The sequence below is a fragment of the Salvelinus sp. IW2-2015 genome, linkage group LG31 (genome assembly GCF_002910315.2).
Source record: "Salvelinus sp. IW2-2015 linkage group LG31, ASM291031v2, whole genome shotgun sequence".
Classification (NCBI taxonomy): domain Eukaryota; kingdom Metazoa; phylum Chordata; class Actinopteri; order Salmoniformes; family Salmonidae; genus Salvelinus; species Salvelinus sp. IW2-2015.
In genome coordinates this window covers 20891055-20906441 of record NC_036870.1, presented here as the reverse complement: position 1 = coordinate 20906441, position 15387 = coordinate 20891055, and the positions used below count along the sequence as shown (strand labels likewise).

The following is a 15387-nucleotide window of genomic DNA, read 5'->3' as shown; positions in this document are numbered from 1 at the left end:
ATATTTAAAGGTTGGATGTGTTCGATAAAGTAACACAAGGGCTGTAAGGGGAAAAAATTGCTAGGACGGTTTAATTTAAATTGCCTCTGGTGCAACTCAAATCTGCATGATAGTTGCAGTGGATGTACTGTGTGTGTGTGTGTGCTCAAGTGTCTTTTGCATGACAAGACTATGTTAGCCCGCTGATCTAAAGCCTAGGGAAATAAAACCTAATGCTGTTCAAATGCAATTTAAGCCAATGTATGCCCTTTGATTTTTGAAGAATATTGAATAATATTTCATGAGCTTACAATTTATTTATTTTTCAACTAAGCACCTATTGTTCCATTGGTAGCGTTTTTGTTGTCATATTAGACAATAAGCTACAACAAACAACAATTTTAAATATTTAATTACAAAAGTAAAACTCCTTGACCACAACAGAGTACTACTTAACATACACTATATATACAAAAGTATGTGGACACCCCTTCAAATTAGTGGTTTTGGCTATTTCTGCCACACCCGTTGCTGACAGGTGTATAAAATCGAGCACACCGCCATGCAATCTCCATAGACAAACATTGACAGTAGACTGGCCTTACTGAAGAGCTCAGTGACTTTCAACGTGGCACCGTCATAGGATGACACCTTTCTAACAAGTCAGTTTGGCTAGAGCTGCCCCAGTCAACTGTAATTGCTGTTATTGTGAAGTGCAAACGTCTAGGAGCAACAACGGCTGAGCCGCAAAGTGGTAGGCCACACAAGCTCACAGAACGGGACCGCCAAGTGCTGAAGTTCGTAGTCTGTAAAAATCATCTGTCCTCGGCTGCAACACTCACTCCCGAGTTCCAAACTGTCTCTGGAAGCAAAGTCAACACAATAACTGTTCGTAGGGAGCGTCATGAAATGGGTTTCCATGGCCGAGCAGCTGCACAAGCCTAAGATCACCATGCGCAATGCCAAACGTCTGCTGGAGTGGTGTAAAGCTCACCACTATTGGACTATGGAGCAGTGGAAACATGTTCTCTGGAGTGATGAATCACTCTTCACCATCTGGCAGTCCAACGGACGAATATGGGTTTGATGGATGCCAGGAAAACGCTACCTGCCCCAATGCATAGTGCCAACTGTAAAGTTTGGTGGAGGAATAAGGGTCTGGGGCTGTTTTTCATGGTTCAGACTAGACCCCTTAGTTCCAGTGAAGGGAAATCTTAACGCTACAGCATACAATGACATTCTAGACGATTCTGTGCTTCCAACTTTGTGGCAACAGTTTGGGGAAAACCCTTTCCTGTTTCAGCATGACAATGCCCCCGTGCACAAAGCGAGGTCCATACAGAAATGGTTTGTCGAGATCAATGTGGAAGAACTTGACTGGCCTGCACAGAGCCCTGACCTCAACTCCATCGAACACCTTTGGGATGAATTGGAACGTAGACTGCGAGCCAGGCCTACTCGATCAACATCAGTCCCGAACTCACTAATGCTCTTGTGGCTGAATGGAAGCAAGTCCCAGAAGCAATGTAGGAACATCAAGTGGAAAGCCATCCCAGAGGAGTGGAGTCTGTTATAGCAGCAAAGGGGGGGGACCAACTCCATATTAATGCTCATGATTTTGGAATGAGATGTTTGTCATGTAGTGTAAGGTAGCTACTGCATGTGCACATTTTCCAGACTGCAGCTGAGTTAGCCCTTGGTCATGACTCTCAGGTCCATCACATTACACACGAGTTGTTGTAAGAAGGCGGCTTCTGTAGGGGGGGTTCTGTTAAGAGCCACAACGCTTGGTCTGAACATTAATATTCATTGCTTGTGGTGCGGTTTTGGAAGCACAAGGAACTTATCTTTCATATCAGTGAGAAATAATAATAATAAAAAAGGTTAAATTGATACACACCTTTTATAGTTTAACAGGCTCAAACAGTAAGTGTGTATTTAGCATCTTTGAAATGATTTTGATGTGATATAGTAAAGTATAAGCGTTTATGTTTCTATAGCCGTATCACAATTGAGAATCAATTCACGTTTAGTTGGAATATTTGGCTGTTTTGGCTTCCAGAACCAATTTGCCCTTTAAACAGAACATGTAAGGTCCTTGGACTAATTAACATTAGGCTCCATTAGTCCAGTATTGGGCTACACCTGAGTATGACATTTACATTTTAATGATGAGGAACATCTGAGAAAACAGCTTCAAATATTAATAATTTTCATGCAACACGTAGACAAAATTAAATATACAGCAGTTATTTTTTGTGCCAAGAAAGAGACATGAGAAATATTTCAAAGTAAACAGAGTAATGTGCAGAATAACAAATTCCTGGCAACCCTGCGAAGGACCTCTCGGCCTTCGTCGTCTGCTCCTACTAGTCAACTGCAGTCACCGGCTTGGCGCTGGCTTTCAGCGGGGGAGGGTTCAGCTAGACAGTTTAGCAGGGGCGATTATTCCCGGATTAAAAGTAGGCAGGAACTGTGGGTGGAAGGCTGAAACACTGTTCTCGAAGTTTTGGCGCAACTTTATTTTCAAGGATTCGACAACACACCTCCCTGGAGAGGTTTTTCAACCCATGGAATACATAAATGAAGCGAAACTAGGCGTCAGGCCTGTGACCAACTAGCTAACTGTTAGTTTAGCTAACGTTGCTTTCCACATCTCGCTATCCACTAGGTGTTGCCATCGTGCGTGACTAACTTCGTTAGCTTAGCTACTAGTAGCTTTATTGTGTTGTGGATTGATACAGACCCGGTTAGTTTTACTGCAAATTTGTCTTATTTTTCAAAACTTTTAGAAAGTTATTGCTAACTAGTTATCCGAGAGCAACATTCTCTATCCTTCGCTGAAATCAAAGTTGAGCAGTGTGTGTTTTGGACAAAGTGATTGCGCTAGTCAAGCTAATTTGACAGGCGTTTGTTTTTTTGTTGATCAAACGTCAAATAGCGGTCACCCAAGTGTCCAAGCAACTGTCATCCGCTCAGAAGAAAGGGATCACCGACCGGAGCGAACCTTTTTCCACACCCAAACCACCAGGACCCCCTGTAGTCTGCGGCTGGCCCCAGAAGGAGCTGGCCACACGGCACTGCCTGCCCAATGGAGGAACATGACAACATGGATTATTTTTACCAGCAGGTCCTGCAGAAAGACGTTACCCGCAGGCTGCAGATCGGGCAGGACCTCATAGACTACCTGAACGACCCGCAGAGGTCCTCCGATGTGGAGCAAGACAAACCACGGCTGGATAAAACTGTAGATGAGCTGACGGGATGGGTCAACTCCAGCAACTACAAGGTGAAAGACCGCAGCGCATTGTTCCCCAATCTATCCTGTTGTTGGTCATCGTTGACTAACTAGTTACTTTGAGAGAAATGTTTGTGGTGATAGGATGTAGACAGGGAGTATATACTGTAGGGATGCCTAGCCAGGGGTGATTACAGTGTGGGGACAATAGCTAGCTAGGAAGTTGGATAGTTACTCATTGGATAACGAACTGTCACCGCAGTCTTGCTGTAACGGATACAGGTAACTGCCAAAATAAAGGAAACGCCAACGTAGTGTCTTAATAGGGCGTTGGGCCACCAAGAGCCGCCGGAACAGTTTCAATGCGCCTGGACATAGATTCTACAAGTGTCTGGAATTATCCTCCATGATAATTTCCATCATTTGGTGTTTCGTTGACTGAGGCAACCCCCCCCGCTTCCCTATAACCCCCTATAATCCTTTGAGATCTCTGCTCGTCATGGTAGCAAAATAATGGGCAACTGGGCATTTTTCCACATGACCCTGAGTATGATGGAATGTTAATTGCTTAATTATCTCAGGAACTACTCCTGCTTTCAATATAATTTGTATCCCTGATTTTCTCAAGTGTTTCCTTTATTTTGGCAGTTACCTGTATTTTCGAGCTGTAATTTTAACAAATTGAGCTGATCTGATTCAAACAGCCCACTAATGTCCTCCAAACTAGGCCTGAAGTTTAAAAGGGTTACATTTTCTTATCTTTTGAATATAAAATAATAGCTAACTAGCTAACTGCTAACCATCCACAATTGTTCAGCCAGTTAGCTAGAATAAACAGCTAATAATCTAGTACTAATACATTTAATATAAGTGATATGTTATCTTGTGACTCAATGTGATGGGATTGAGTTCGAGATCCTTCAGTTTTTGGTTGTTTTCCTAGCCCAGACAGACAGGTAGTAGTGGGCTGTGTGTCTGCTTGGAGGAGGACCCCATTGTCAGAGGAGCACCCAGACAAGAGCAGAAGATGGGGGAGGGGTCAGGGCACCCATTGTGTGTGTCAATTGGAGAGTTCGTTTTGCATGGCCCACTGACCCGGGTGGGCGGAGTTTGAAAGTTTTAGACGTTTCCATTGGTCCTTAAGTTAGATCTCCACCCACCCGGGGCACCGGTCCATGCGAAACGAACTGGCTCAGTATGTCATATCGGTATCTGTGGAAAATGCTGGAATGTGGCCCATGTTTTCTTTGCTAAGTTATCTCCTAAACCCAGACAGTTATGTCTGAACCATGGAACGAATCCCTGCAGCAGACACAGAAGGTGATGTTTGTTACATTCAACTGGAGGGGAAACTAGTTCAGTATAGCTGATTCTTTACCTTCCCTGGTATAACACCAGAGTTTAAGCCCATGGAAAGTCTCAGGCTGGACCGGGCTGAGAAAGGTCACGACTTTCCAGAGGAGTCAGTGAAATAGAACTGAAATCAGCTCAAAGTATCGTATTATTTCCCTTAGGGTTATATATTTATTATAAGAGGATGACATAGTTTGACAGAAACACAGATGTGACATCAGCAGGATAATCACTTTGACCATAGTGTGATTGAGTTAGTTATATGAGCCTGGTCCAATTACAACTGAACTCCCTGTCCTCTAGCGAGCTCCTTCGGTGTTTACAGTACATGTCTATATTCACACAGCATCTCAAAGGAACACATCTAGAATCAGGTCCCACCTGTCCTTATATATTTTTTATTCATCATGATTTTACCCTGCTCTCCAAATTAGAGATCCTAATTGGCCGAGAGGAGAGAAGGGGAGCGGCCGGCTGCTGTGAAGATGCTGAGTCAGCCCAGATGAGCTAGATGGAGGGAGGACAGGAGAGAGAGACCGAGATTTAGATGGAGGGCGACTGCAGATAGGATTGGGATTCAGGAATAGCAAACGCGAGTGCAGGAGACAGGGGGATTTGATGCAGAGTAGGAAAGGAGGAGAGGTTGGAGAGAGGGCAAGAGTGATGGAGTCAGAGACGGGATGTGTACAGCCCCAGACAGACTGAGACTCACTCAGAGAGCTGCTGTACAGAGGAGAGTTGTAATGTTTTGTATTTAACTAGGCAGTTTAGAAGACATTTTTATTTACAATGACGGCCTCCTGCTGGGACGGCGTTAAAAATATAGGACAAACACACACATCACGACAAGAGAGACAACACTACATAAAGAGAGACATAAGACAACAACAGCATGGCAGCAACACATGAAAACATAGCTTGGTAGCAACACATGACAACAACACGGCAGCAGCACAAAACATGGTACAGACAACAGCACAAAACATGGTACAGACAACAGCACAAAACATGGTACAGACAACAGCACAAAACATGGTACAGACAACAGCACAAAACATGGTACAGACAACAGCACAAAACATGGTACAGACAACAGCACAAAACATGGTACAGACAACAGCACAAAACATGGTACAGACAACAGCACAAAACATGGTACAGACAACAGCACAAACCATGGTACAGACAACAGCACAAAACATGGTACAGACAACAACACAAACATGGTACAGACAACAACACAAAACATGGTACAGACAACAGCACAAAGGGCAAGAAGGTAGAGACAATGTTGCTGGTTCTTCTTTTATTTATGGACTAAATATCTCCCTCCTTTCTCTCTCTTTCTCCCTCTTCCTCCCTCTTCCTCTCTCTCAAACACACTGCAGCAAATTCTCCTCATGCTCATTCACATAACAGTAAGGCCATTCCCTCTGCCACAGGCACGCTCCACAGCAGCCACATTAATATTGCAGACTGCCTTATCTGCGCTCTCTGAATGTTTTAGAGCTGCTCATCCACTGGCTTTGAACCCAGGTTATCTGCACTCTACTAAACTTACCCTGCTGAGCTAAAGCCTGGGATAGTGTTTAGGTCTCAGACAATGGGAGAATCTCAATTGTATACCCCTGGTGTCCCCTCTCCTCGCCTCCTTCTCAAAACCCATTGGAAGAGAAGGTCAGAGGGATCCCAGTCCTCTGAACATGGTCAGAAAGGGATTCCCCTTCTCAGATAGAGGCCGGGCTTTTCCTCTGGTTGGGACGGCTGGACTGACAGTTGACCAGGCAGTTTTGGTAAAGATGCTACTTCATCTTTATTGTGTGTTTCTGCGAACCCAGGCTGAGGTTTGAGGTGTTGTTTTCAGTGTGTTAGTATCAGAGGGGCCTGAGAATACCTGAGTGGACATATGGTCCTCTCTTCCCCTCTTCCTCCCTCTAGTCACAGTGAGTGTGTTCACTGCTCAGCTAGCCTGCTGACTTCCCCCACTGTCACCCCCAGGTAAACTCACACACATACACAGCCCCCTCAATCGCTCTCAACCCCTCCAGTGGAGCTGCCATATGGCTGGGAGGGAGGAGGGAGGGGGTGTCTTCTCTCTGTCCTTTGTCCTCCCTTCTCTCTCTTCTCTGTCCTCTCTTCTCTCCTCTGTCCTCTCTTCTCTGTCCTCTCTTCTCTCTCCTCTGTCCTCCCTACTCTCTACTCTCTCCTCCCCCCTCCCTACTCTCTCTTCTCTCTCCTTTCCTCTTCTGTCTTCTCTTCCCTCTCTTCTGTCTTCTCTTCCTTCTCTTCTGTCTCCTTTGTCCTCTCTTCTCTCTCCTTCTCTCTTCCCTGTCTTCTTCTCGCTCTCCTCTGTCCTCCCTTTTCTCTCTCTTCTGTCCTCTCTTCTCTGTCCTTTCTTCTCTCTCTTCTCTGTCCTCCTCCTCAGACCTCTGGACCTGGTCCAACATATGATGTCATGACGCCTTTGGTCTCAATACTCCGCAAGAGCATAAACTGAGACATATGATAGAACTCCCTCTTTCTCTCTCTCTCCCTCTTTCTCTATCTCTCTCCCTCTTTCTCTATCTCTCTCCCTCTTTCTCTATCTCTCTCCCTCATCCTCTCTCCCTCCCTTTTTCTCTCCCTCTTTCTCTCCCTCCCTCTTTCTCTCCCTCCCTCTTTCTCTCTCTCCATCAGCCTCTCTCCCTCCCTTTTTCTCTACCTCCCTCTTTCTCTACTCCCTCATCCTCTCGCTCCCTTTTTCTCTACCTCCCTTTTTCTCTACCTCCCTCTTTCTCTACCTCCCTCTTTCTCTCTCTCCCTCATCCTCTCTCCCTACCTCTGTCTGTAGTTACCTGGCTCCTCTCAATCTGTTTGACTAAAATAGGGAATAACAGCAGTCAGGATCTCTCTCTCTGGGACAGGGGGAATATTTTTACAGATTTTCTCTGGAATGTTGTGCTTCCATCGTGGTCTGCCAACATAAGCATTCCAGGCGCACAGCTCCCTCTGCATGAGATCAGATCCAAATCTCTCTCTCTCTCTTTCTCTCTCTCTCTCTCACAGACCCACACACTGGAAAAATCTAGACTACAGAGAGAGACATAACTCTAACTGATACGTGTGTGTGTGGTGTGTGTGTGTTGTTGTGTGTGTGTTGTGTGTGTGTGTGGTGTGTGTGTGTGTGTGGTGTGTGTGGTTGTGTGTGTGTGTGTCTTTGTGTCACCCTGTGTTGACAGTATTGTGTTTGTCTGTCCTGTAGGTGGCGTTGTTGGGGATAGACATTGCCGGTGCGTTTGTCGATCGCTTGGGGGAGCGCTTCAGAGGATACCTGGGAACAGGTGAGATGCTTACATTCCTCTACCTCTCTCTCTTTCTGTTTCTCTCCCTGATTCATCCTCTTTTTTATATTTAGGCTGCAATCGTCTGGCTTACTGTAGGACCAACCCACCTAACCCCCTCACACACACCCTACAGCCCTGATGGACTGCCCTGCTATCTCTGTCTTTGGTGTGTGTGTGCGTGTGGTGTACTTATATAACTCTGTCCTGTCAGACCGCTGCCGGCAGATGCCACCAGTTGTCATTGTCACCCAGGCTGGCCACACACACACACACACAGTCTAGCTCTAGGAGGAGACAGGCTGTCGACTCCAAAAGGGAAAACGACCCTCTGTGATTTCGACTGAGCCCAACTGAAAACACACACACTCCTCTCCTCTCTATGGTGTGTGGTGTAATGTCCTTAATGGAAAAGTTTAGTCTAATATCTCTCTTGGCGTTCAGGGCAAAATATCCTCTAGACAACGCTCCTATCGTCCTCTGGCTCTATGCCGACGCTCTCGTCTCCGTCCTCTCGCCTCATGGCTCTATCGTCCTCTCGTGGCTCTATCGCCCTCTGGCTCTATCCCACGACCACACCCCTCATGCCACGCTCTGGCTCATGATGCCCTCGCTCTGGCTCTATCGCCCTCTGGCTCTATCGCCCTCTGGCCTATCGCCTCGGCTCCTCTCTTGTCTCTAGCCCTGTCTACAAACACAGAGGAGAAGTGAGATGAGATCATAGTGATTAATGAGGGACATTAGTGATCTACACAGAACTGACTCACTCCTCACTCGCTGTGTGTTGTGTATTCCTGTCTCTCGTTGATGAATGGGCTGTGGCCATCTTGTCCAGCGTTGTGAGGAGTGTGTGTGTCCCAGTGTTCAGAAGAAGTGAAACCTCAGTCCTCTAATGCACACAATTGCCTCAGTTTAAAGAGCTAAAATGACAATGAATGAAAGATGAGTTTTCTGGTGAATACCACATTGAACTCCCACATATATTCACTATGTGTGTGTTTGATGCTAACATCAGATGATGAACGTGTGTCCGTCTCGGCAACAATGCCCCTGACACTGTGTGCTGGACCCGTATTGCCCTGTTGCCTAGGAAACCAGCTGTGGTAGCGAACAACCCACCACACACACACACACACACAACACACACACACACACACACACACACACACACACACACACACACCACACACACACACACAACACACACACACACACACACACACACACACACACAGGCAATTCCCCCAAAAACAATCAAGCGGGGGGGAGTAACATGGTGATGTCATCCTACAGCAACCTTCCCTCGCCCTCGGTTTGTGTGTGCGCGTGTGTTTGAGGTTCGAAGGGGGAATCTGTGGATTGCATAAACACGGTAGCAGAGAAACTAGTGCCTCTAAGGAAAATCTCAACTCCATCTGGTCCAAGCTCTGTTTCCTCTCTGTCTGTCTGGTCCAAGCTCTGTTTCCTCTCTTGTCTGTCTGGCTCCAAGCTCTGTTTCCTCTCTGTCTGTCTGTCTGGTCACGCTCTGTTTCCTCTCTGTCTGTCGTCTGTCCACAGTCTCTTTCCTCTCTGTCTGTCTGTCTGGTCCAAGCTCTGTTTTCCTCTCTGTCTGTCTGTCTGGTCCAAGCTCGTTTCCCTCTCTGTCTGTCTGCTCTGGTCCAAGCTCTGTTTCCTCTCTGTCTGGTCTGTCTGCGTCTCACAGCTCTGTTTACCTCTCTGTCTGCCTGTCTGGTCCAATCTCTGTTTCCTCCTGTCTGTCTGTCTGGTCCAAGCTCTGTTTCCTCTCTGTCTGTCTGTCTGGTCCATCTCTGTTTCTCTCTGTCCTGTAGTCTGGTCCAGTCTGTTTCCTCTCTGTCTGTCTGTCTGGTCCAAGCTCTGTTTCTCTATCTGTCCTGTCTGTCTGGTCCAAGCTCTGTTTTCCTCTCTCTGTCTGTCTGTCGTCCAAGTCTGTTTCCTCTTCTGTCTGTCTGTCTGGTCCAACTCTGTTTCCTCTCTGTCTGTCTGTCTGGTCCAAGCTCTGTTTCCCTCTCTGTCTGTCTGTCTGGTCCAGCTCCTTGTTTCCTCTCTGTCTGTCTGTCTGGTCCAAGCTCTGTTCTCCTCTCGTCTGTCTGTCTGGTCCAAGCTCTGTTTCCTCTCTGTCTGTCTGTCCGGTCCAACGCTCCTGTTTCTCTCTGTCCTGTCTGTCTGTCCAAGCTCTGTTTCCTCTCTGTCTGTCTGTCTGGTCCAAGCTCTCTTCTCCCTCTCTGTCTGCTCTGTCTGGTCAAGCTCTGTTTCCTCTCTGTCTGTCTGTCTGGTCCAAGCTCTGTTCCTCTCTGTCTGTTCTCTTCCGTCACCTTCGTTTCCTCTCTGCTCTGCTCTCTGCGTCAACGTCGCTTCCTTCGCCTGTCGGCAGCTCTGTTTCCAGTCTCTGTCTGTCTGTCTGTCTGTCTGTCTGTCTGTCTGGTCCAAGACTCGTGTTTCCTCTCTTGTCTGTCTGTCTGGCAAGCTCTGTTGTCCTTCTGTCCTGCTCTGCCTGGTCGCTCTGTTTCCTCCTTCTGTCTGTCTGCTCGTCCTGTCTGTCCTGCTGTCTGTCTGTCCTGGTCCAAACTCTGTTTCTTCTGCTCTCGATCCTCTCTTCCTCCTCGTCCGTTCCTGCTCTGGCTCTCTGTCTTCCCTCTTCTGTCCTGTCTGTCCTGTCTGTCTGTCTGTCTGTCGGTCCTGTCTGGCCGTCCCAAACCCCGTTCCTGTCTGTCTGTCTAATCTGTTTCCTGTCTGTCTGTTCTGTCTGTCTGTCTGTCTGTACCTGTCTGTCTAAACTCCGTTTCCTGGTCTGCCTGTCTGTCTGTCCTGCTGTCTCTCTCTGGTCCTCTGTCTTCTCGTCTGTGCTGGTCAAACTCTGTTCTCCTCTCTGGTCTGTCTGTCCAAACTCTGTTTCCTCTCTGTCTGTCTGGCTCAAACTTGTTTCTCTCTGTCTGTCTGGGTCAAACTCCTGTTTCCTCTCTGTCTGTCTGGTCCAAACTCTGTTCCTCTGCCCTGTCTGGACTCAGAACCTGCTCTCCTGCTCCGTCTCTGCTAAACTCGCTCTTACTCCTCTCTGTCTTTCTGTCGTCCAAAGCTCATCTGTTTCTCTCTGTCTGCTCCTCGGTCCACAAACTCCTCGTTCCTTCCCTGTCTGTCTCCGCCCCAACACTCTGTATCCTCTTGTCTGTCTGCGTCTCAAACCTCTGTCCTCTCCTCGCTCGCTTCTGCGTCAACACTCCTGTTCCTCTCTCTCGCTGCGTCCATAAACCTCTGTTTCCTCTCCTGTCTGTCTGGGTCCAAACCTCTGCTTTCCTCTCTGTCTGTCTGGTTTCCCAAACTCTGTCTTGTCTCTGACTCTGTCGTTCTGGCAAACTTCTGTTTCCTCTCTGTCTCGTCTGGTCCAAACCTCGTTTCCTCTCTGTCTGTCTGGTCCGACTCTGTTTCCTCCTCGGTCTCTCTGGCCCTACGCAGACAACTGTGTGACCTCGGCCAGTACACCTCATCTCCAGAGGCCCACCTGCTATTCTACTTCTCGTCTCAGTAGCCCTCTGTATCCCCAGATGTCCTCATTTGGACTTCCAAGTCCCAAGTCTTCACATCATGCACATTTGAATGTCTCTAGTTGTGACGTAAGTGCTGTGTGATTAGCCTGTGACTTCGCTGACTTGTTGTTTTCTTTAACAGTCCACTAGGGCAGCTAAGGTTCGGGTGTCTTTTCACGTGTGTTGTGTTGCATAATAAAGGGACCATGGTGATGTATTATATTAGTGCTATGCGCACCTCTCTACCACGCTGGTCCCGCGTTTAGCTGGCCGACGCGGTTGCGGGGACAGTAACGACCAGGCAGAGAACAGCACCGCTCAGACTGTCATTCGCCCTGCTAGAAGCTCAGAGCATGCGATAGGTACATCCGTAAAGCATAATCGCCTATGGGTGGAGACATGCACGTCATCCTACCACTACACCTTGTGAGACTAAGGCCTATCGACCTGACAGGCTAAGCATCGTCATTACATAAATCGGCTAGGAGACATGCGACCGTATCTAAGCCACAGCATACTCAGGGCCTCATTACACACAGCATCTCCTATAGTCGACGACATTGCACGCTATATATCACACGAGGCATGCGTCTCTGGTGAGACATTGCACGTCATATAACCAGCATCGTCCTATGGTCCGAGACATGCACGTCATATACATAACAGCATCGCCTATTGGTGAGACAGTGCACGATTCATACTACACCAGCACGGCAGGTCCATTCACAGACCGAGTCGCTTGGTAGACATGCACATCATATACACACAGCGATCGCCGTCTGATCGAGACATGCACGTCATATACACATCAGCATCGCACTCTGGTGAGAGCCATGCCGGCTGATATACATCAGCACGCATCGCTATTGTGCACGACGGACTGCACCGCACTGGCACTCACACAGCGCCACTCGCCTATAGTGAGACGGAGGCCACGAATGCAGCTATGAGGCGAACGAGCATCGTACGTGTGGGAGACATCGACAGTCAATAGTACACACCAGCATCGCTCTGCCAACTGGATCATTAACAATACAGCATGCATCATCTGAATCGATCACTAACAACAGCCGTCCCTCGCGGTGAGACACTGCACTGCATATACCTACAGGCCATCTCGCTATGGTCGTAGACCATGCAGCATTGCAACACAGCCGCTGGCGAGAGGCATGCAGCACAACCAGACGAGCATCGTCATATCCGTGGCACACATGCATCATCCATCATCCACACGAGCGTCGTGTGCGTATGTGAACGATTCCGCAGGCCATCCAGCCTATCACCACCACCGCATCGTCTATGGTGAGCAGCAACATGCACCATCACACTACACACACAAGCATCGTCCTATGGTGGAGCAGCGCACCCATGGGGCATACTATAACAGCCAGGGTCCGTCTATGGTGAGACGCGATTATATACAGCACCTACTGCGCGAACTCGACACGGACACATACCACAGCATGCTATGTAGAGACAATGCAACGATCATATACACACAGCATCGTCGTATGGTGAGACATAGCAACATCATATACACACAGCATCGCCTCTTGGGAGACATGCGCACATATGATACACACAGCAGTCGCCTCTGGTGAACATGCACAGTCATATACATACAGTCGATCGTCTAATGCTGATAAGCATGCACATCATATACACACAGCATCGTCTATGGTCGAGACATGCACATAAACATACAGCATCGTCTATTGTGAGACATGCACTATCATATACACACAGCATCGTCCTATGGTGAGACATGCACGTCATATTACACACAGCATCGTCTATGGTGAGACATGCCCGTCACATAGTACATCACAGCATCGTCTATGGTGAGACATGCACATCATATACACACAGCATCGTCTATGGCTGACAGACATGCAATCATATACACACAGCATCGTCTATGGTGAGACATGCACATCATATACACACAGCAATCGTCTATGGTGAGACATGCACATCATATAACACACAGCATCGTCTATTGGTGAGACATGCACATCAATTAATACACACAGCATGCGTCTATGGTGAGACATGCACATCATATACATACAGCATCGTCTATGGTGTAGAACATGCACATCATATACACACAGCATCGTCTATGGTGAGACATGCACATCATATACACACACAGCATCGCCCTCCTAGGTGAGACATGCAGCATCATATACACACGCATCGTCTATGGTGAGACTTTATGCACATCGATATACACACAGCATCGCCTCTGGTGAGACATGCACATCATATACACACAGCATCGTCTATGGTGAGACATGCACATCATATACACACAGCATCGCCTCTGGTGAGATATACACAAAATGGAGAGAGAGGGGTAAAGACACACACTGCCACACGCCCTTGGTCAGACAGATCGTCCCCTCACTGACTTCCTGTATTCCAGGAGCGTTACATGTCAGGCCTGGAGGTCTGCAGCTCCTGTAGATCACCTAGCAGAACATCATTACAGCCACATTACATTATAACCTGATTACAACTAACTGGCTTTAATCAGGATATTTTACCCAGCTTGGGCTGCTGTGTAGAGGAGTTCAGGCGCAGAACTGTGAGAAGCTCACCTCAGAGAGCGAGAGTTTACAGCAACCAAAGCCCAGTCTCTCTCTCCGATTCTATCATTAATACATCATTCACCAAAGCTGCCTAGCTCTAGAATAACAGAGACAGTATCAGGACAGCAGCTCCCTCATCTGGACATAACCAGAACTGCATGGAAAATTACTTACACAGACAGACAGACTGTAAACTTCTTTATCAGTAATCTGCTGAGCCCCCTTCAGTTTGCCTCCCATAGACTCCTTCAATGTTAACTCTCTCTCAATCTCTATCTCTCTCTGTAGTATGTGTGGGAGAGGTTGCTTCCTGGTTTTAAACATAAGAATTTCCGCAGCAGAGAGGGGGTGTGTCTGGTTCTTTGCGCCACGCTCAACACGTGAGTACTTCCTCTTTCACCATCAATCACTTCCTGAGGTCACAGGTCATACGGAGAGGAAAGGAGAGGGAGGGTCATATACCACAGAACAGTATGAATCCCCCACTGCAGCTTACATGGGGCATAGTCTTATTTTTTGTGTGAGAGTGAGGGATAAAGACCCACACAACCCACTCTCTCCAGAATGACTCCTCTTACCTGGGTGAGAGAGTGAGGGATAAAGACCCACACAACCCACTCTCTCCAGAATGAATCCTCTTACCTGGGTGAGAGAGTGAGGGATAAAGACCCACACAACCCACTCTCTCCAGAAACTCTCACACCCAGGTAAGAGGATTCTTCTGGAGAGAGTGGGTGTGTGGGTCTTTATCCCTCACTCTCACACCCAGGTAAGAGAATTCTTCTGGAGAGAGTGGGTTGTGTGGGTCTTTATCCTCACTCCACACCCAGGTAAGAGGAGTCATTCTGGAGAGAGTGTGGTTGTGTGGGTCTTTATCCCTCACTCTCACACCCAGGTAAGAGGATTCTTCTGGAGAGAGAGTGGTTTGTGTGGGTCTTTATCCCTCACTCTCTCACCCAGGTAAGAGGATTTTCTGGAGAGAGAGTGGGTTGTGTGGGTCTTTATCCTCACTCTCTCACCCAGGTAAGAGGATTCTTCTGGAGAGAGTGGGTTGTGTGGGTCTTTATCCCTCACTCTCTCACCCAGGTAAGAGAATTCTTCTGGAGAGAGAGTGGGTTGTGTGGGTCTTTATCCCTCACTCTCTCACCCAGGTAAGAGGATTCTTCTGGAGAGAGTGGGTTGTGTGGGTCTTTATCCCTCACTCTCTCACCCAGGTAAGAGAATTCTTCTGGAGAGAGAGTGGGTTGTGTGGGTCTTTATCCCTCACTCTCTCACCCAGGTAAGAGGATTCTTCTGGAGAGAGTGGGTTGTGTGGGTCTTTATCCCTCACTCTCACACCCAGGTAAGAGGAGATCTCTCTC

The 15387-nt window shown here is 47.7% G+C and overlaps 1 protein-coding gene across 1 annotated transcript in view; it reads left to right on the top strand.

Moving 5' to 3' along the window:
• Positions 1-2358: 2358 nt before the first annotated feature.
• The window catches only part of clasp2 (cytoplasmic linker associated protein 2), a 103743-nt gene continuing 90714 nt past the window's right edge, over positions 2359-15387 (top strand). The window contains 3 exon segments of the mRNA XM_070436384.1: positions 2359-3268; positions 7812-7928; positions 14315-14406. Coding sequence (XP_070292485.1) covers positions 3071-3268; positions 7812-7928; positions 14315-14406 — 407 coding nt within the window. The 5' untranslated portion in view covers positions 2359-3070.